Source organism: Primulina tabacum, chromosome 4, assembly GCF_025594145.1.
Source record: "Primulina tabacum isolate GXHZ01 chromosome 4, ASM2559414v2, whole genome shotgun sequence".
In the NCBI taxonomy this organism is placed as follows: domain Eukaryota; kingdom Viridiplantae; phylum Streptophyta; class Magnoliopsida; order Lamiales; family Gesneriaceae; genus Primulina; species Primulina tabacum.
This window is the reverse complement of record NC_134553.1, coordinates 1,355,472-1,377,490: the sequence shown is the minus strand read 5'-3', so window position 1 is coordinate 1,377,490 and position 22,019 is coordinate 1,355,472. Positions and strand designations below refer to the sequence as shown.

General features: G+C 35.1%; 4 protein-coding genes and 1 long non-coding RNA gene across 10 annotated transcripts; 2 read left to right on the top strand and 3 right to left on the bottom strand.

The window, feature by feature from the left end:
• Positions 1-1,880: 1,880 nt before the first annotated feature.
• LOC142542221 (uncharacterized) lies at positions 1,881-10,398 on the top strand. Of its 5 annotated transcripts, none has more exons than XM_075648734.1 (5): positions 1,881-2,028; positions 3,742-3,823; positions 5,412-5,640; positions 8,014-9,046; positions 9,267-10,398. In XM_075648734.1, the coding sequence occupies exons 3-5, from the start codon at positions 5,563-5,565 to the stop codon at positions 9,821-9,823; spliced, it is 1,668 nt and encodes a 555-aa protein (XP_075504849.1). In that variant the 5' UTR covers positions 1,881-2,028; positions 3,742-3,823; positions 5,412-5,562; the 3' UTR covers positions 9,824-10,398. The 5 variants fall into 5 exon arrangements, with proteins under 5 accessions (XP_075504849.1, XP_075504845.1, XP_075504846.1 ...); XM_075648730.1 differs by having other exon boundaries at positions 3,742-3,827; positions 5,469-5,640; XM_075648731.1 differs by lacking the exon at positions 1,881-2,028 and adding an exon at positions 3,016-3,641.
• On the bottom strand, positions 2,339-3,833 carry LOC142542222 (uncharacterized). Its single transcript, XR_012819487.1, has 2 exons — positions 3,756-3,833; positions 2,339-3,022 (listed from the first exon to the last, which is right to left on the bottom strand). It is a non-coding gene; the product is annotated as an uncharacterized LOC142542222 (long non-coding RNA).
• Positions 10,399-12,642: 2,244 nt separating the features above from the next.
• LOC142542219 (protein ECERIFERUM 26-like) lies at positions 12,643-14,711 on the top strand. Its single transcript, XM_075648728.1, is given in 3 exon segments — positions 12,643-13,111; positions 13,628-14,353; positions 14,355-14,711. Coding segments are annotated over 3 exon segments (1,293 nt in total). The 5' UTR covers positions 12,643-12,679; the 3' UTR covers positions 14,490-14,711.
• Positions 14,712-15,881: 1,170 nt separating this feature from the next.
• Positions 15,882-18,100, bottom strand: LOC142542218 (uncharacterized). 2 transcript variants are annotated; one of them, XM_075648726.1, is made up of 2 exons: positions 17,955-18,100; positions 15,882-17,716 (listed from the first exon to the last, which is right to left on the bottom strand). In XM_075648726.1, exon 2 carries the CDS (start codon positions 17,587-17,589, stop codon positions 16,261-16,263), a length of 1,329 nt encoding a protein of 442 aa, XP_075504841.1. In that variant the 5' UTR covers positions 17,590-17,716; positions 17,955-18,100; the 3' UTR covers positions 15,882-16,260. The 2 variants fall into 2 exon arrangements, with proteins under 2 accessions (XP_075504841.1, XP_075504842.1); XM_075648727.1 differs by having other exon boundaries at positions 15,882-17,601.
• Positions 18,101-18,452: 352 nt separating this feature from the next.
• On the bottom strand, positions 18,453-20,872 carry LOC142542217 (uncharacterized). Its single transcript, XM_075648725.1, has 2 exons — positions 20,366-20,872; positions 18,453-18,832 (listed from the first exon to the last, which is right to left on the bottom strand). The coding sequence occupies exons 1-2, from the start codon at positions 20,771-20,773 to the stop codon at positions 18,659-18,661; spliced, it is 582 nt and encodes a 193-aa protein (XP_075504840.1). The 5' UTR covers positions 20,774-20,872; the 3' UTR covers positions 18,453-18,658.
• Between the last annotated feature and the right edge of the window lie 1,147 nt (positions 20,873-22,019).

The following is a 22,019-nucleotide window of genomic DNA, read 5'->3' as shown; positions in this document are numbered from 1 at the left end:
GTTTTTCTTTATTATCATTCACCGGTCACATACTCCCCAATATTCATCTATTCAATTTGTGCAATTAATTTTATTATTTGTTGTTGTTCTTGGTACATTTATTTATTTTTTTGTATATTTAATCATTTACTTGAATTTTGTAACATAGTTTTACGTTTATACGTTGACTTTATAGTTTAAGTTTCTTAATTTCCTATTTGTAGTTTGATCTTTATTTGGGCATTGAGGGGTTATTAACTCAAAATTCTTGCGTATGTCTCGGTATGTACTTCGCTGTCATTAAATGTTATTAAGTTTAATAATCATAGCATGTGGCATCAATGAGAGTTGTGTAATTTAAACAAAAAAACTTTGAGTATACTTGTCAATTGAAAAATAAATTGTTCGAAAACTTAATTATACAGATTTGATAACTATTTTCGTTTCAAAAAAACTAGACGAGTAATATTTATGTAATTTTTTACAATAACGTAAAGACTAAATATCACATTCAAACAAAAAGTATATTATGTGTATTGAAAATATACGAGGCCTGTGTAAAAAAAATATTATTATTTTATAACAACTTTAAAAAAAAAAAAACGATTTAAGCGATATTTTTTAGAATTAGAAAGAATTTATAAGTTAATTCGGTTTAACTAAACGAATGCTTACCCATATCCACAAATACAATTTACACAAATATGGAGGGAGAAAGGGTTAATCTATCGAGTTATTGGTTAACACGAAGTTGAATAATTAAATTTGGCATTTGATTTGTCCCTCGATCCAATTTCAATCGTCACCAAATCTCATGGAAATCAAACCTAGAATTCGTTAGCAGAGGATGTTCGACTGAAATTATTTAAAACAGTTTATAAGCTCTTATATCTTGTAAGCTATTTAATGAGCTCATAAGTTGTACGATTTATTTTATTTTATTTTTAAAATAAGTTGTTAATGTGTTTGAATAAAACAAGACGATGAATATTTCAAAAAAAAAAAAAACAAGACGATGAAAATTAAATTTGTTGATATGTTTGATATTATTAATATCTTTTTGTTTGCTGTGATAATTAATAAAATGATATAACAATATAAAATTTTAATGTTCTCAATTATTTTTAACACACAAATAATATATAGTTTTATATTTTGATTAATATAATAATAATTGTTATGAATATAATAATAATTAATTAATTGGTTTAAGAATATATTATTAAAATAATTGGATAGGTAATTAAATATTTATAATTATAATTTATTTTTATTAAAATTAATTAATAATAATAAAAAATTAATTAATAAGATTAAAAATTTATAAAAATTTAATTTAAGATAAATTTGTATTACAATTTATTTTTTTTAATAATTAAAAATAATAAAAAAAATATAAAATTAATGTATAAAAAAATATAATAAAAATTTAAATATTATATTAATTATTAAATTTTCACTAATTTTAATTTTCATATAATATTGAAGAAGACAATTCAATGGTATTATGATCAATATACAATTTTATCATGATCACTATTCAAAAATTATACATTATCACACCTTTTTGAGGAAGGATATTTAATCACACAAATAACATGAATAATGCGGACTTTCAATCATAATGAAGGGCGTGCAGACTAAATAAAAAATGAACCAAACGCGAGATAAGAGATTATTATTTAATAATCATTCTCTTATCATGACTACCAAACATAGTCTAATTATTAATCATTTATTTATCTCATCACACATATCAAACATAGCCTAAATATGAAGCTTCATCGGATAAAAATCTAAAACATTTTTCTAAGCTGAAAGATTTTGAATCCTTAAATAAATTACTGTATTAAAGCCCTTACTCAAACCCACGGTACATATATTTTTTCTTTTCTTTTCCTTTTTTGGCTTGTCAGTAATTGCACCTTGTTATAAAACTTCTCACCTCTCCGATTTATCGTTTCTTCGACCGATCTCCTCTCCCTTTCTTCTGATATCGCCTGCATCTTCATCGATTCTTCATCGCATTACCACTCCAGACTTTATCGGGTTATGCTTTCAAACTCTATGCCCCTGCTTTAATTTTGTTCTGGATTTCTCTGTGAATAGCTGGGTGTAGAGTAATTTGGAACCCTATTCGATTTCTTGATTGTTTGTGGTGGATTCTCACTTGTGGTTTCTTGCTTCTCTTCTGCCCAATTTTTGTGATTTTGAAACTTTTTTAAGTTCGATTTCAGGGAAATTACTATACTGAACCAATTGACATCTTTGCTAGGTTATCCAATATAATTAAATTCCAAAAAGTGGACAGATTAGCCGTGACAAGCGCTTTGCTCATTACAGGGTTCTTGATCTCTTCTTCTTCTTTTTTCCCCAGGCTTTTCAATTGCTGGAAATGATAATTCTTTTCAGAAATAATGTATTTTATACTTTATTTTTAGCACAACTCCAAGATATTTTCATAATTAAAAGAGAATCCATTTGTTGCAAAAAGCTGAAATAGTTTAACAATGAAGTATATAGTACTCTCTGAAAATAAAGAAATAGTCTGAAAGGCTTGAAAATTTAAGCAGTGCACAACAGGCTCTCGTACTCTGCAATAACCTTATATCATAATGAAATTATTAGCTTTTTACATAAAATTCATCTTTTTATTGTGTTATCCAAATTCCAGGTACAGTATGTTTGTTATTTGGCACATTGTTGCATAAGTAATGTCATTCCTCGGTAATGCATGAAATGTTCAAGGTGTTGAGTTGTACTGTCAGCTCGGCTAATCGATGCGAAATTCGGTAACTCTAAATCGAATGGTGAATTTTGTTGAATGGAGAAGTTTTTCAAATATGCAATTTTTTGTTTTCTGCTCTAGTCTGATTAAGACTTTGAGATATTACACCAAAGAGTGGCTCCATTGTTGGGACATCATAAATCTGAACAGAAAATCCAACACTTTCTTGCCCTTGAAGAGGATATTATTTTTTTAATTAACCTGGATCACGTCTTCCTTTTCATCCCTACTTGGTTTGATAGATATGAAAATTTTCTATCATCCTTTTCGGTTATAATTTTTTTAACTTAGCAAACTGTTTTTCTTAATTGTATAGGGATAAATGAACTGAAAATTAGATTTTGAGTTTGAATAAAGTTTGTACTTTAATAGAATTTGATTTGTGTAAGTTTGAATAAAGGTTTTGTATAAGATTAAGAGTCTAAGACTTTATTTGATTCAAGCAATTCCATTTGATCATATAAATTATTTTGTTGGTGTTTTTGTTTTGTTATGAGATATGGGAGTCTGCATTTACAATATATCGAAAATTTAAGTTTTTGTTAGGTTTATTTTAGATTGAAATTCTTATTATTTTTATGGCTTTGCAAAAATTTGGTATGGATCCACAACTTAGTGCTTTCCTTTTGAGGTTCTTACTTTCAACTTCTGAATTTTTTTGGTAAACAATTTTAATTATCAATTTCTTCTTTTTGGTGGTGGGATTGAACTAGAAATAGTTTGTTGATCTGTGCTAATGGGTTTTAGAATTGTGAAGTTAATAATTAAAGATTTCAATTGAATATAAAATATTATAAATTGGTGACAGGTTTTTGTGATTCAATTGGATAACATAAACACAGTGTGAATTGCATGTTGGAGAAGTTGGAACAAAGTAGTTTTTCTATCCTCGAAAGTCATGAAAGTTCAATTTGCATTCTTTGTTTTAAGTAGTTGATGTATTTATCCATAACCACATTTTCTTTCACAAGCAGACCGGATAAAGAACCGGCGAAAGAACTCAAGCTTCGGCTCATTGATTTTTCTCATTCTCAATTTGCTCAACTTCTTGCAAAGGCAAGTATTAAAACCCATTATATGTTAAGTTAACCATTACAAGTTTATATTTTCTCTACTAAATCAAAACATAATAAAAGAATATCGTGGTTTCAATGCATTTTGGTTTGCCCCGCCTTCCAACACATCCAAGTTAGTCTAATGATGAAAGATGTTAGCTTTAATTTAAACTTAATATGGGAATGGACCGGCCGCTATATTTTTGTACATGCAACATGACCCAACATTGATATTGAGCTTCACTATTGCCCCATGTAACTCAGTGCAGCCGCCTTAACTTAGAACCTTTGTACTCTTGGTCCCAGACATATGAATAAATACAGAGCAGTAATCCAAAGGACTGCAATACACTACACTTACTGAACAAACACTACTATGAACCAAATCAAGAAAAATGCTGATATAATGCAGATCATGCAATGCAAAATTGAACAAAGACTAAGTTAATCCGTAGGGTTCTTAAGAAAGAAAGATTTGCTAGTGGTTGGCGATCTAATTACAAGTTTACTAAGACAATGCCACTAATTTATGATCATGCTGCCGATGAGCTAATTTTCTGTTGCAATTGGGTAATGATCTGTCAATTTTAAAAGCTGGGAAATTCACTTGGAAGTGCCCTGGGATAGATCTGCTTTGCAGATTTGAAAACCGATGAGAGCTAGTTTTAATCGTATGGAACTCAAGAACTAACTTTATATGCTAGCTTTGCAAATTTTTTTTTTGCCTAAGAAAGACCGTTCAACTTGATAGAGTTGATGAAATTGGAAACTTTTGGAATCTCAGAGTGATAATTGTCGCTTTTATGCACTTGCAAGAGAAAGTGATGATAAATTAATTTCATTGTCTTAGTAGACATTTAATTAGATCGTCAACCACTGGTATATGTATCTTTATTAAGAACCTCTATGGATTAACTTTGTTTTTGTTCAATTTTGTAATGCATGACCTGCATTATAATAACATTTTTCTTGATTTGGTTCATATAGTGTTTGTTCAGTAACTGTTGTGTATTGCACTCCTTTGGATTACTGCTTTGTATTTATTCCATGTCTGGGACCAAGAGTACATAACATAGGTTCTAAGTTGAGGCAACTGCACTTAGTTATATGGGGCAATGGTGAAGCTCGATATCAATGTGTCCAACCAGGGACGGAGCTAGGATTTTGGTTCAGTATAGGCAACAATATACTATAATTAATAAATAAAATACAAATATTCTAATCAAATAATCATTAATCACTACAAAATAATTATCTTACAATTGGTCTTTTCGAGTCTTTATAGTTTGAAACCTTTGTACAACAACTGTTACAAATATTTTTTTTATTTACATAGATAACATGGCTTTCATTCATTTAGTCATCACTAATTGGTCATTTGATTGAAAACACTCTCTAGCTCAACTTTTATGCCCAGATAGCTTAAGTAGGAAAAGAAAGATCGACTCCAAAAAAGTTAAATTTTTTGTACCTAACCCAAATAGACCAAGCAGAAAAAGAAAGACTGATCCTAGAAAAATTAAGATTTTAACCTAGAATATCTAATCGCTTTGAAGTAAATTGACATATTTTTTTTTTGTTTTGTTAAGAAATTTTTTAGCCAGGTAGTATCAAATTTCTGACTCCGCCAATACCAATGTAGGCAGCTGCGCCCACTGGGCCAAGGGAAGCGCCGCCCATGAATCCAACAATATAGTAAACTTGACCGTAATCATTTTGTATGTTCTGGTGAAGTGTGCAATGTCTCGCTGTTTTCCATTTCCACCACCAGGATATGAAAGGAAGCACAGACCAGAAGAAATAGACTTGTTGAAAGAGGTTCGTCCGTTCCTTTTGTCCTTACACTTGAATTCCAGATACTGCATGTGTTTGGATGGACATATGTATGCCTGTTTCAGTATCTATTTACTTCCTGCTTGGTGATGAGTCATCCCATAAAGATCTTGCATTTTCCAATCCATTGACAAATAAAAAAGTAAATAAGTTACTTTCTTACACGATTATTTCCGTTAGATGCTCATATCTTTGTTGGTTTGAATCTTTTTGTAAATATTGTCGTATGTAAAGCATGCTGATACCTAACACCACCATGGAGTCGTTCTGATATTATTGTGAAAGAGAAAGGACCTGCGATTGGACTAGTACTTCAAATCCGTTGATCTTTGTGAGTGTAACTTGATCACAATGTTGGCTTTCTGTTTCAAAGATGTCTGTCAACGTGGTTGACCGTTTTTGTGTAATCATGCTTAAATTCACTTAGGAAAAAGCCACGATATTGGATTTTTGTTGTTCAACAACATCAAGCATGAACCAAGATTCATGAGGAAAAAAGGTTTATATATATACACATACATATATATGTTATCATATCATCTTGTGCGCATTCAACTTGAGAAAAGAAAGAAGTAGAATATGGAGAATTTAGTGTTGCGTTGTATGACAGCATTTGTTGAATAAAAATATTGAATACACAATGCTTGACAATCAGAATGGATGATTGAAGTCTGAACGTCACCATATGTTGCGTATTAAGAACTTTTCTTTCGGAACAATCTTTTTTCTCAATATATCTTATAGATTAATGACCTTTTGATTGATTGATTAACTTTTCTCGCATAATTTTGTATTATAGATGTTGAAATGTTTTTATACTTTAGGTTTACGATCGAGAATGTTGACTCTCCCATAATGGGAGGTGAGAAAGCATTGTTGATATAAAGCTAATTTTCTTGGGGGTTAGATAATTGAAATGCTTTTTGAATATGTTTGTCTAGCTTGGTATACATTGGACATGTTCTTACTTCAAGCGATAACCACCCATGCCATTGAGGTTCCATTAGACAGTTAATAAGTGTGTTCGCAGAGGCTGATTATGTTTTTTGTTTTGTTCTGCATTACGAATTTACGATGAATTGCTTTTAAGGAACTCAATTTCTTGCATGTTTCCGGTGGCCGCAATGTTTTGATTGTATGAGTTTATTTTGTTTGCATGAAATATTGTAGTTCTTAACTGCTGGAATATTTGAGAAAATTCTGTTTTTATAAGTTAATTTCTTGACAATCTTTAATCCACTTTCGCCACCAACTAAAAAAGGAAGGACTGAAATGAGAAAAAAGGGGCTGTTTTTACTTTAGTTCAAAACTTTGGAAGATAATCTGCGGAGGGAAGAAATTATGGTGAATACAAAAGGAAGGACTGGAAAGAAAAAAGGTGGCCATTTTTATATTAGTTCAAAACTTTGGAAGATTATCGGTGGAGAGAAGAAATCATGGTGAATACAAACAAATTATTACGCTGAAACTATTCAACCAAATTAAAAAAAAAAAAAACATTTTCTTGTCCCTCTCTTTCTCTGTTGATGGTGAGTTTATGGCATTTTAGGAATGCTGCTTGGAAAACAAGAAATGTGTAAAATTATTAGAAATGAGTGTTTGTGATGCAGAGTGTTTTTCAACACATTTGCTTATGTTAAATGCGTTGTCTTCCACCATCTAAAGTGTTCTGGATTGTTGATAGTCATTTTACAATGGATTTTCTTTTGCTTACGGTGAAACAATGTGTTATGTTCATAACAGGATCCATAACTAGGGTCCATAACACTGTGTATGGTCATATGCTCAATTATACATCTTCAGAATGAAGGAGCTCAAAATTTGCATTCATGCATGTGATGCAAGAGTCAAAATTCACTGTACATAAGTATAATTACTGAAGTCACCTCCCAAAATTAAGCAGGCTGATGTGTACATAACGACTGTCACATCTTTCTAATCATAATATTGATTGAATTGCGATATATATGGTATTTGGATTGATGTTGAGACTCATTATTGATACTAGATTTATAATTAGATGCTATTTATCGATGAAGGGAGAAAGGAAAGCAGTTCGTCCCTTTTATGTAGCAATTGTGGCCTTCTCTTTATAATGCGGCCTCCATAGCCGAGTGTTTGCTGTCCTTTTCACATCTCAGCTAGGTGTCTGTGCTGTTGAATCTTTTGTGCATCATAAAAGAGTTCCATGATTATAAGGCGCTGAGTTTGAATCAGTGACGGCTTTAAGTTTGAATTATGTTCAGTTATGGACTGAATTCTTCCTGTGATACACTTTCATTATTTGACCGAGTTTGTACTTCGATTATTTCTTTGAAATTTAGGGAAGAAATGTCCTTACTATTATCATGCTTTCAGGCAAAGCGCAAGGAGAAAAAGCACAAAAAGGACCAAAAAGACAAGGACAGGAGTAAAGATAAAGAAAAGGGGGAGAAAGATGGAAGTGATGAAAAACACAGAGACAAGAAAGATCGTAAAGGAAAACACAAGGACAGAAAAGAAAAACACAGAGACAAGAAGAAGGACAAGGATGATCGAGGCAAAGACAAAGAGAAAAGCAGCATCTCAGAGGAATCAACAGTTGCGGGAAAACTTGGGGAAAAAGGTCATGCGAGTCTTCGTCCGAAAGGCGAGTCTAAAGATAGAAGCAGTATTGCGGATGAAGGAAAAGTTTCTGCACCTTTTCCAGGTCAAAACGGCGGGAGACCTTTTCAAAACAGCCAGCCTTCCCTGGAAAACAAGGAATCAAAATTTTTGCAGGAGCTGGACAGAAGGATCCGAGCCGATGAGACGAGTAGAGCAAGCAGCCAGTTGCCTGAGGGACTTGCAGGATTGGACAAAAGTTGTCAAGAGACAGCATCAAGATCTGCCAGAAATTCTTCGGGAACATTGGCAGAAGAAAAGATGAGCTATAACAAAGATAAGAGAGTTGATACTAGGAAAATGGATGCTCAAGGGGTTAGGAATGAGACTGGTGGAAATTCAACCGTACAAAACTTCGCCACATTTGGCAAAAGTAAAGTTGATGGGATTCCCAGACCAGAGGAGGGAAACATTGACAGCAGGCGGGAAGATAAAGAAAAATCTAAGGAAATTGGTGACAATAAGCATCGAGACAAACACAAAGACAAAGACAAAGTCGGAAAACGTGTTGAGAAGGAAAAAGACAGGAAGAAGAAAAAAGAGGAGAAGAAAATTAAAGAGAAGCTGAAAGTAGAAACCGAAAGTAAGAAAACCGAGGAAGAAAAGCCCAGAGATCTTGCGAACAATGATCTTGTTGGTGTTACCAGCAACAAAGGCACAGATTTCTTGAAGGATGTTAAGAATAGCATTATTACTGACGGAAATATCAAAAAAAGGAAAGATATGGCCACAAATGGTTTTTTCCTTGGTGGGTTCTCTTGTTCCGTAGTCAAACTATACGTCATTTTCCCACTACACTCGAAAAGGCTAAAAAATTCTCTGTCAGTTACTATTATAATGGTTACTGCTTGCTCTACTTATTAAAACGTCAGCTCACTTATTTTGTAATTTGACAAACAGATTTATATCCACGTTCTACTCAAATGAAGCATTTCTAGCCACTCTGATTAGTGTTCCTTGTTTTACAGCGAACGAAACAAGGCCTATGAAAATGCCAAGGCCCACTCCTCATCAGTCGACTGAAAATGGAAGAAAACTCGAAACATATCGAACCCCCAGTGCATCTGCTTCTAATAAGCATGTGGTTCCTAGCAGTGTTTTGCATGATAAAGGCGAGCGGTTGATAAATGGTATGATTGAGGCCCAAAAATCATCGTCATCTAAGCCTATTACATCCTCTACAATGATCAGTGATCAACTTAATGAAGGTTCAAAGGTATCCCTTCATAATTCCAGTTATTTGAACAAGGCACCCCCTGAGCCAAAGATGGAGGATCCAATTGCCGAAGCAACAAGGAGACCACCCCATCCAGATTCCAAGTATCTGAATGAGGTACTAACGGTACCCAAGTTAGGAGACTGGTCTGAACATGATGATCAAGGCTGGTTATTCAGCAAGCAGCAGCCCCCTTCAACTAGGATGAAGTCGGAATCAGTTTTGGTCACGGAGCAACATGTATGGTCCAAAGCTGTAGTTATCAAATCAGCTGACGTTTGTGCTATGCCCTACGTGGTTCCTTTCTGATTGTTATTCAACTAGTGCAACTTGATTCATTGACTTAACAAATGAACGTGGCCTATTGCCTATCTGCATCTCTTCTGGTGCAATGGTAGCATTGGTGATCTTTGCCAATAATCTGAATCATTCGAACAGATCAGTACATGGGAGTCCAGATGTTTGCGTGGGCGCGACCTTCTCCTGGTGCATTGGAAATACCGAGCAACAGATTAGAGGCTCTCGATGGGTGTTGGAAGATGTGATATTCATTTGGGTAAAGCCGCTGCGCTGAGTGAGTGTAATTGCGAGTCAAAGTGAGAATGTAGGTTCTGGAAAACCAGCCTTTTATTGATTGGCCACGAAATGAGCGTATTTGTAGATCTAATTCCACATCACCAAAATTTTGTTTTTTGTAACATAGAATTCTTATATTTACCTAAGAAACCTAAGATATATAGGGGGACAAGGCAGGGGTGGTTTCATTCATTTCATTGATGGAGAGTTGTAATAGTTGTCTTATATAATTTAACCCATCCTTTCGGGCTCTTTTCCCTTGAGCTTTTGTTGGGTATTAGTCCAGAACTAGTTAGTTGACTTCACCTCACTTCTTCTATTTCCACTAGCTCTAGTTCACATAATTGATGATAGTCACGGTTTCTTTATCGTATTTTATTGAATCTACACTATTTGTGTTGAAAAGAGTTGAATAAACACAAACTAGTGGAGATGATGGGTAAATTATGTACATCATTGCTGGATTTGACAAATATTGAAGCTAAAATTTGCCGTACGGATAATGATCGTGTTTGCCATTAAAGGATTTATACGATTCAATGATATTGACCAACTAATTAGCGGTGAGTTGGATAATTCTCGTGGAGAATAGACTAACCCTGTACGACCATTATCCATGGCCCAAACACAAGCTCCACACTTGTCCATTGACGCTCGAGGGGAAATTAGGAGGTCTGAAATATCATAGAATTTAAAAATAATTTGATTTCTTCATATCAAATGCAATGTTGATGCATTTGATATTTCATAATTGAAATCCGATTCTCACTACTTCAACGATGATTGCATAAATAAATCACAACATCGATGACGACTCGGAAACTTTGAAATAAATCGTCTGAACATAGGAATTGTTCGATGCTTAGATCAATCATTTATCGTATACCATTGGATAGAACGTTGTCCTAAGAGTAAATATATATATAAACAAGTTTACGAAATTTACTAGTAATTTTTATTATTATATTAAATCAAGTAATAAATTTAATTATTTAAATCAATAAAATTTAATATTCGAATTAATTAAAATAATCGTTTAAATAAATTTATTAAAGCTTGGAATTTGTGTTTCATTTTTATTTTATAAGCATTATTTTAATATTTGTTCTATGTTAATGATTTTTCTTCAGATTATTTTATGTGTGATTGTAATTTTTCTTTTGAATAGTTAAGTAATTACATTCAATTAAGTAATAAGTTCAAGTATTTAAAATAATAAGATTAAATATTTAAATTTTTTAAACTATATTTAATTAATTTTTTAATTCATTAATATTTATAATAAATATCAACATAGAAATTATTTTAGATATTATAGATATTTTAATTATTGTGTTGAAAATATTTTGTGGAATAAAATAGTTGTTGTGAATAAAATAATAGAGAATATTCTTTTTAGTTTATAATTTAAAAATGAGTAGATCTATTGTGAGACGGTCTCACGAATCTTAGCATAAAAAGTAATATTTTTTCATGAATGAACCAAATAAGAGATCTGTCTCACAAAATATGACTAGTAAAACTGTCTCACATAAGTTTTTATTTTTAAAAATCGATGCATTGAAGATATGTTTTTATTCAGTGTAGAAATTAATTACACCAAAATAACATAACGAGTTGCAGATGGCCTAAACTGTCAATTTGGAATGGAGTCCATTCATGTGTTGGCCGTGAGGCTGATATCTTTTGCTTTTTCAGCCAATTGTCCTCACTTGTTAATCACTCTCTCAGTTTTGAATACAACCAATTTACAGATGGACAGTACCATAATGAATGGGCCCCCATAATTTTCTCCTATAAAAATATGTAATTATTCAACCGTGAAAGGCTTTGCTGACTCCATTAATTGCATAGCTACCTCTTTTTAAAATACGGTAATATACACAAAATTGTCCACCAGACGTGCTCACACACACACACACACATATATATATACATATATGTATATATATATATTGTTGATGTGTAATTTAGTTATTAAATGGGATCAAATATATTAAAATTATACATATACATCTAGCTTTTCTGATTGAGTTACATGATATATATATCCGCTACGATCAATTATGAAGGTTGTATTATAAAGTTTATTTATGATGATCGATACGTGTAAAAATTATTCAAAGAGATTTAACTTGGGACCCCGTATGCCATCAATATTTCTCAACTGTACACGGATGGATGCTTCATCTCTTTTTATACCTTTAACTCTCCTTTTCCAATAATTTGCTGACAATAAATGATATTTAGGTGGTAGTTAGCAAAATATACATTAAAAAATCTAAAATTGGACTTAAATAAAATTTTTCAAAAAAATAAAATAAAATTCATTATAAAAAAAAATCTCTATGGTTTCAAGTACTCCTTAATGCAAATATGACTAATTATACTCCTTAAGATATCTATTAGATTTTGGGATTTTAGTGTAATTTTTTAAGTTTATTTATTCGATAACACTAAATTATATATTATTATTATGTAACAAAGTTTGAAAATGAGTATATCCATTCCTCCTAGCTCGTCTTCCTATTAATTCCGTAAATTTCATTTATATATATAGATATCAACGGCAAACACCAAAGCATTAAAATGGTTTCATCAGCCATGGAAGAAGGCCTCATCTACAACATCAAGCTATCGTCTATCGGGCCGGGAAACGTAACGGTCCCCGACTCCATTTACGAGCCCGATAACATGGACTTGGCCATGAAGCTCCATTACCTACGCTGCATCTATTACTTTGGCAACAAAGCATTCGAGGGATTGACGGCTCTCGTCATCAAGGAGCCGATGTTCGTGTGGCTGAACGAGTTCCCGGTCTCTTGCGGCCGGTTCCGGCGAACGGAGGTGGGCCGGCCTTACATCAAGTGCAACGACAGTGGCGTGAGGTTCATCGAAGCGTCATGTGACAAAACACTGGAGGAATGGCTGGAGACGAAGGATGATGCTCATGAGAAAGCGTTGGTCTCCAGTCAAATTATCGGCCCCGAGCTTTCATTTTCTCCACTTGTTTTCATACAGGTTAGCTTTCTAACTGCTAGCTGTGGTACACCAACTGGTGTTCTTTTAGTACAAGATCTAGAACCCAGAAAATTAGTCAGGAAGAAATAAAACTTGGATTTTCCAAAAACTTGTCTGTTTTGACCACATCAAGTTAATCATCCACGCCCACTGATCATCAAATCATGAGCCATGCACAGTGCAGTTATTACACCTTAGGAAGGCTACTTCGAGTCAGCCAAACTCATAAGAAACAAGGGAGAGAAAAGTTGAAGAAATGCAAGAGGGAGGAATTTCATTAATTAGAATTCAAGAATAGATTTCTCATACAACCTTGTTGACTGTTGTATTTACATCCCTTCAAACTCTCTTGTATGTTTTCTACCTGTATGTGGCTGGGCAGGTTGAATAATTATTATATAAAACCTTTCTTTCACTTTTGGATACATTTTGTCTCTGCATTCTTTTGTATGAATATCATATTTTCAGTGGAATTAAATAAAGTCTTTGTGATAATTTTCTTATATATGAGAACAGCTAACAAAATTCAAATGTGGAGGAACGGCTGTAGGCCTAAGCTGGGCCCATGCACTTGGCGATGCATTCTCTGCTGCAAGATTCATGAACCAATTGGGGAAGACCATGGCTGGTAATGGACCAGGCCGACCCATTGCTCTGGCCCAATCTCTCACAAAGTCCACAAGTGCCAATATCCAGCCCGGAGATGTGGAGGATCCACTTAGCATCAAACGGGTCGGACCGGTTGGAGAGAATTGGTTGAAGATCACTGAATGCAACATGAATACATTCTCCTTTAATATTCCAGGCACGCAACTGAGTCATCTTCAATCTAAACTAAGGCGCGAGGGGGCCGAATTTTCGCCTTTCGAGGCACTTTCCGCTGTCCTTTGGCAATGCATAGCCAAAATCAGAGGACGGGGTCCGAAAGTTGTGACAATATGTGAAAAAAGTAGGAAAAATGAGACAGATGGGACACTGGGTAATGGCCTAAATGTGGGTGTGGTTAAGGCTGAATTTCCTATAGAGGAGGTCACGCCTAGTGAGCTAGCAACATTGTTGAAAACCAGAGCATTGGACGAGCGAAAAAAGATCGATGAAATAATGGAGAAAGAGCAAGGACTGTCTGACTTCATTGTGTATGGTGCAAATTTGACCTTTGTGAACCTTGACGAAGGGAACTTTTACGAGTTCGAGTACAGGGGGCAAAAGCCAGTTAGCTTTAGCCTTAGAATCGACGGAGTCAGGCGAAGAAGGGGCTATTTTGGTGCTTCCTGGTGACAAGAATGTCTGTGAAGGAAGGAAAGTTACGGCGATTTTGCCGGAGAACGAGATCATAGAGTTGAAGGACGAGTTGAAAAGGGAGGGACTTTTGGCATGAAGAAACTTTCTTGGTTGAATGCCACATACATCTTAAAAGGCAAAAATAAGATAGTAACTGGAAATACAATGCAATAGCGTTGATAGTCATTGTATAAGATAAGAAGATTGCCCGAGAAACTTGCATTTTCTTGTTTTAATTTCTGTGAAATCTGCTTTATTGTCTTGTGTGATCAACCTTGGCATCCGCATCCGTCCACGTTAATCTATGTTATTAACTTTCCATCTCCTCAAAAATTATGGGGTCCACGAGCCACATATTCATTACATTAACACTTTCTGCATTATTAACACACACTCACATTCATTTAATATCAACTTTCATTATTTATGGGTCTCACTGTCCACTTACTCATTTTTTTTTAAATTTTAATTAATTCGATATCTTTCTAATTTTGTTAAAATTTTACAACAAATATTATTAAAAATAAATAGTATTATTATATTAAAAATAACTTAATTTTAATATTCATTAAAATATTATTAAAAATTGATAAAAATGTTTGACTATTTTATTTAAAAAATGAAAAAACAAAATTTTAATAGTTTTATTCGATTATTTTACGAGTTTCATTTATGTAAACACTAATGTAACTAGCCGTCAGATTCAATGTTTTCAAAAATGCAGATTCAACACAAAAATTCAGATTCAATGTTCTCAAAAATGCAGATTATTTTACGAGTTTGTGAGAAAGCGTCGCACATAGCGACGGTTTGTGAGAAACCGTCGCAAGTAACGACGGGTTTTGAGAAACCGTCGCAAGTAGCGACGGGTTTTGAGAAACCGTCGCAAGTAGCGACGTTTTTCAATTTGCGACGATTTTTGCGAAATAATGCCGTTCATTCTGATGAATTTCTTGGCTGTCATTCATGCACCCACATTGGTGCATGAATATTAACGAGTGTTAACATATGAAGACAAAATAGGTAGGTTTTTTGTATTCCAGCAATGAAGACTGTGGTGTTCAAAAATAAGGATACGCTTGATTGTCCTTTATATTTTATTTTATTTAATTAATTTTTTTGGGTCTTAAAATTTATTAGTTTACGAAAGAAATTTTTTTTAAAAAATAAAAGTTTAATAATTAATAGAAAGGATGTAAAAAATGCGAACGAGACAAATTATTAAATGATGAATCCATACTTACGGCATACTGATTTCTGTTCTTTTTTCATTTTCAACAATCAAGTTTAAAAATTATGAAAGAGATTGTATTAGTCAAATATTACGATGAAAATCTATTTTCCCGACAAGAAAACACGCTGATGTAAATCACGAGGGGAAAAAAACCTCAATCAAATTATTATCCATGACTGAAAAAGTAGCTTGAAAATCAGTAGATTTAGGTGCTAAAATAAATTAAATTGCACGAACTAGGTAATGAAACAAAAGGAACTAAATGGGCAAACAAATTGTAATGCTGAAAAAACGAGTAAGCCAGTATATTATGTAAAACAGATAACAAGCACTTGCACCCTCCTGTTTCTCTATACACGGTCCAAGAATTAAGAATAACAGATAACAATAAATGAATGAGAAATTAAATTTATCTCATCGACCAACTCACGAAATCGCTATCACCTTTCGGTTAAACCAATAATCGAGGAAAATATTATTAGTAATGGAATGCTGTACCTCCAAGGTAAATAAATGTTTATACTGCGCTGTTATGATACAAATACTCATGTGTCAACTCATTTTGCATACCTCACTATCTCCACGCGAATAATTATTTCTTGCTCCTACTGTGTTATATGGTTCAAGTCGTACCTTATCCATCAACTATGAACTGATCTTCTTGATTATCTCCCTCCACACGGCCATCACCATGAACGATTCCACCATTTTCATGGTGTAAATTCTGGATCATTTGTGATAGATAATGGGAGCTAGCTCCAGTGTGATCAGAGAGTCCTGCCGGATGACCAGTCCACTGTGTTATAATTCCAAGAAGTTGACCGGTAAGATTCTGTTGTTCGTGTAGAATCCTAGCTTGAATCTGTCCAATTTCTGCACGATGCTGATGCAACATCTCATCCATCCTTGCCTTCCAATCTGATCTTCTTCGACTCAACCTGCCCTCCCATTCCCTCTCATGTATCAGTGTCTCTTCTCTTCTTCTTCTCTCTCTTTCTTCAGTCTCCCTCTCCATAGCTTCCCATTCTTGAATCGTTTGCCTCCGTAACTTCTCCCTTGTGTTCTCCTTCACTTCTCTATCCTTCTCCATTTCTTCCCATCTCCTTTCACGTTCCTTGTCCATTTCTGTCATAAGATGTTCTCTCCTTTGCCTCTTCTGCTCTCGCTCCGCCTCACGTTGCTCGAACCGAGTTTCCATCTCCCTCAACTGCCCCAACTGGTTAGCAAGAAAAGCCCATGCCCTCTTCTCTAACCCTTTTGACACTTTTTTCTTTTTTCTCATTTTCAAAGAATTTGGTTCCATATCTTCACAAACAAATTCAGAACCTCCATCTTTCCTCGTACAGTTCTCACTTTTATCACCTACTTTATAGTTCTCTTCTCCCTCCTCCCCATCATAGTCAAACTCCAATTCCATTACTCCATTCTCAACCCCACCAATACCTGCTACAAAGTCCCCCTCCCCCACTGGAACTAACTGACCGAACTCCCCAATATCCATCTCATGACCGCTTTGATCAAACCTTCCTGTGCATTCATTAGCTCCTACTGCAACCATTATCATCGAATCAATACTGTTAAATACAAGTGGCATATCCCCAAAAACCTCTTTATACCTAAGGAAGTTCGACCAATGTGTGGCCCCTTCCAACCAATCAAACTCCTCTTCACCTGTTCCTCCTACCGAAGATTCTTGCTTTTTTATCTTCTGCTTCACTAAGGCATACTGGTGCCTCATGTTCTGCACTTTTGTGGACACATCTTTCCAAGACCACTGCCATGGATATGATACTGGGTCCCGAGCATGATGAACAGAGTTCACGTGTAAAGCAATAGGCTTGAATTTTTTCTCCCTGGCTTTCATCTTTGATAAAGTACCATCACAAGACATCTCTCCATATTTGTCTATAAGCGTCCTCTCCTCTGTCTCAGTCCATTTCTTTCTTCTAGGCTGAGGCATCATCACCTAATACCACTGTAACCACACCACAACCACCGTGTAACAGAAAAAACATTCAATTGCTACTTGGAAAGCCAGTAGCCACAAAGCTGGTGCCAATTTCAGTTTGTACCAACGATAAAGCCTCAGTCTTCAGGAAACAAAAACCTATGCTTTTACACTCTAAACATACAAATTGCGGAATACATTTAAGCAGGAAAACGATTCTAATTATCTCAAAACACGACATTAAGAAAATATTCCGGCATGACCATAAAACTGAAACCGACCAAATTTTCACGACACTGTTTTACAATTTAATTGAGTTTGCCGCTGAAACTAATTCCAATCGTATGAAGACTTGTAACTCTAGTTTGAAATTTACTTACCCTTGGCAGGACCACAAAAAACATTGCCCCCAATTGACAGAAAATTCAATCAATCGGATTACCCAACGTTTATTTGCGTGAGCTGAGAGAAGAGGAGAGAGTGAAGATTCTAGGGTTTTCTACCACACGAGTGGAGTTATATAATTGCAGGTACTGCAATGGTTATTTTTTTATTTCATGATTAATTATAATTTATAAATAAATAAAACAAAAGTATAAATGAAATATTATTTTAAATAATTTCAAAATCAATTACTAAATTTAAAATACGAATGGAAGTATAAAATAATGTGGTTGTATTGTTTTAAATATCATATTATCAAAATTTATTCCTCCAAGTATTTTTACTTTTTCGAGCTAAACCTTTTCGTTCATTTGCTATCAATAATTGGAGCCCTGTGGATCACTTAACAACCGTGGTTTTAATAATCAGTATAAAAGTATGATACCAACTCAAATGTAATCATAAAAACCTTTGAAGAATCACATAGAATGGTATTTCGCATGATTGCGTCTTTATTTGCTCCAATAATACGGAAGAGAATTGTCCCCGAACAATTCAATACAAATTCACGATGCAAGATAACCAAAGTCTAAAATTTTCATAGTCCGTATCTGAACCAGTCGGGTAGATGGTCAAAAAAGCACAAAGCCTCCTACAAGATCAACAATTCTTACTAGTGCAACCAGTTTTTTAAGAGATATCACAGAGTAGAGGAAATGATGGCCACGGAGTCCAGTGATGTCTTCACCAAGTCGGCTTCCTCAATCCACATAGAACTTTTTCTACGCACTAGCTCTTTCTTTTCTTTCTTCCTTTCCTCTATTTTCTGTTCTCGCATTCTCCAATACTCTAGTTTCTCTAATCTTTCTTTCGCCTGCAACAATCACAACAGTAGAAGACATCAAGCACAACACGTTTGTGCTAACTTATTCCAGAGTTATGTAACACAATGATAAAATTGAAGGGCCACTGTCCCCATATTCTGCATGGATGGGCTTCACCTAGTACAAGAGAAACTGCGTGGAATGTCAAACACAATCAGCTCCAAACAATACATTGAATTATTATCAACCTCGAACGAATAAAGAAGGGGAAAATGCCAAGCATATCAGCAAATAATACACAGGAACAAATAAGTGTACGACTGTAGAACAGTAAAATATCAGCAATGAAAAAGCAGAATTAAAGATCAAAGTATTCTTTTGAATAACATGACCAAGCATAAACTTTGTTACTCAGTTGCATGAAAAATTATATCATTTTACACCAAACCATGGAGGGTTCCTCATTTATTAAGACAAAAGAAAAAACAATGCCTTCTTTCAAGGTTCTTGAGTATGCCGGTTAACATAATTGCACCAATGTTACAGCAGCATAAATACCAGGGATTCAACCATTTTATTATGTTTTATTTGTTTCTATTTTTATCTTCTGATTAAGCAGTGCTTCACTGAATTCAACCCAATCAAAGGGTATTTGCTCACATAATATCACACAGTCAATTATTTAATCCTCTTAGATATACAACTGTGTTCAACTAAATGATAATATGAACTCAGCAGTCAGATGACAGTGTGTGTTTAAGACCAGCATCATATTAAAGAAGACTAAAGTTCATAAGGTTTATTATTGTTCATATCACTCGTACGAATGTACTAGTGTGAGATTATCATCCATCCAGGCATGAATTCGTGGTAACATGACATGAAAAAAACTAAAACAGCACAAGTCACAAGTTGGAAATTTTGAGTTAGACACAGTACATACTATGTTAAATGAGTCAAAAACAAAGCAGCGACGAATTGATTTTGAAGCAGGTAAAAGCAAACAACCACGCTCTTGATGCCACATGGGAAGTGAAAAAAAGCAAACCACCAGACTCTAGATGCCATATGGGAAGTGAATTAACGAATTAACGCCACAACATAGGATACAAATCAATATGCGATATTATTGGATAATTTGATATCTATAAGGGCCTCCACGCCGTGTAGCACCCACATGATCTAACAAAAAACACCATTCACCTATTCTATAACGTGTATAGCATAGAAAAATCTTATATGCTTCACTAATTTTAGTTCATGCCCTAATTTAGTTCATCATTTTCTGGCATGAACTAAAATTCCAGATAATACTGAACAAACACCATAACATAAATTTTTATATGGGATAAGACAATAAGTTACAAAAAAATGAGAATTCCTGCATCGCTGATCTCTTAGGCTCCGCACAAAAGTTCTAGCTATGTTTGCACAATTAGTCAGTTGCACGCACTAATAGAACACCACATAGGCATACTGTTTTTGTAAAAAAGAACAGCAGTGAACGAAAAATTGAAAACGTAAACCGCCGTCGAACACAAAATGTAAACAACTCCCAGGGAAGAAAAAGCAAATTCACAAACCAGCAATTGCCGGAACTCTTCTTCGGCAGCTTGTCTCTCAATGGCTTCGGCCTTCTTTTTGGCATCCTTTGCTGCCTTCCTCTCCTCATTGGCGATCCTCAAAGCCTCCTTTCGAGCCTCGTCCTTGCGCAATTTTTCAACTCTCTGCAACTCCATTTCCTCGATGTAGACCTTCCTCATTTGCTTCACCTTACGAGCGTAATCGCGGCGTAGGAAGGCCAGTTGCACGGCTGCCTCCTTAGGGTTTCGAGGGGGTTTCCAAGAGTTTATGTAGGTGGCTGGAGGAAGGAACTCGTGGTGGTTCCTATGGGAGGATGGGGTTTCGGAGGTGGTAGCAGCGGCGATAGGGGCGGTCGAAAAGTGGCGGAGAAAAAGAATTTTGGACAGCGGTCGCCGGAGGAGTGACATGGTTGTGTGCGATATTCGACAACCAAGATGGGAAAGAACCGAGTTGGGAAAAGGATCCGCTCCTTTATTATTTGACTCACTTTTTCAGAGTCAAAGTCTCTTTATTTGTTAGTCATATCGAGTTTCAGGGAGCATATGGTATTCTGAGGCTCGATCCTTCGAAGTTCTTGTGCGGACCAAACGAAAACGTCGGAGATGGACTTCAAGCAGGTTATAATATCGCTTTTAGTTTGGAATTCCAGGTCGATTGCCTTGATATTTTGTTAGATGTATGTCTCAACTGTTTTTGGTTTCTCGAGATGGTGTCCTCTTATTTGCGCGTGGAGGTCTTTGACCTCTCTTATTAGCTTGATATTGTCCCTCGACTCGACTTGACTCGAGTCAAGAGGTACTTTATATGTGGATCTCTCTGCGTGATTTTTTGCACTTCTTTCTCTACTCTTTGGCAAAAATTAGTGGTTTGGTCATGTTGATGGAATTTGCTGGGGGTAAATGCAGGCCTCTCTTGGCTTGTCTCGAGTGCTCCAATTTTCTTATTTCATCACATATTGTCATGTCTCTTTCCAAACTCATATTTAAGAGTGCATAAGGAAACGGTCTCGCACCTCGGCCACGTTCTTCGACTCTCTCTCTCGGCCTCATCCTACATGGCTCTACCTTTTATTTCATTATCTTATCTCTTGACCTAACATCCGTCCGTATTTGCTCCTGTGCATCTTCAAGGTTCACGTATTTCTCAGCTCAGTTCAGGAGTTCATCATAACTGCGAGGGTTTTTTTATACCAAAGAATTGAAAAATTAACCTCCCCGGAGGCCTTGCTTAAAGACATTTACTAGTGTCTTGGTAGTGACAACCGGCACGTCCAGGGCCGCGCTGTTAAATCGCTTGATGAATTCCCTTAGCGACTTTGTCTCACTTTGCTTAGTCTTCAAATATTTTTTACTTGTGGTGTATATGTTCATAAAGACGACGTTGAATTCCCGAAAGTTTCTAATAGAGTGGGGTGGCAACAGATCGAATCATCTTTGAGTCGAACCCACCAAGGTGTGAGGAAGACTCGACACTTTATCTCATTCGAGTATCTATGCAGGAGGATGGCATTGTTGAACCTCCCCAAATGTTCTTTTGGATCTGTACTGACACGGCCCAGCCCACTTGTGATATTGTCCGCTTTGGCTCGAGGCCTCACGGTTTTAAAACGCGTCATATCGTGCGGCGTCCACACACTGGCTCAAACCTCGCTCT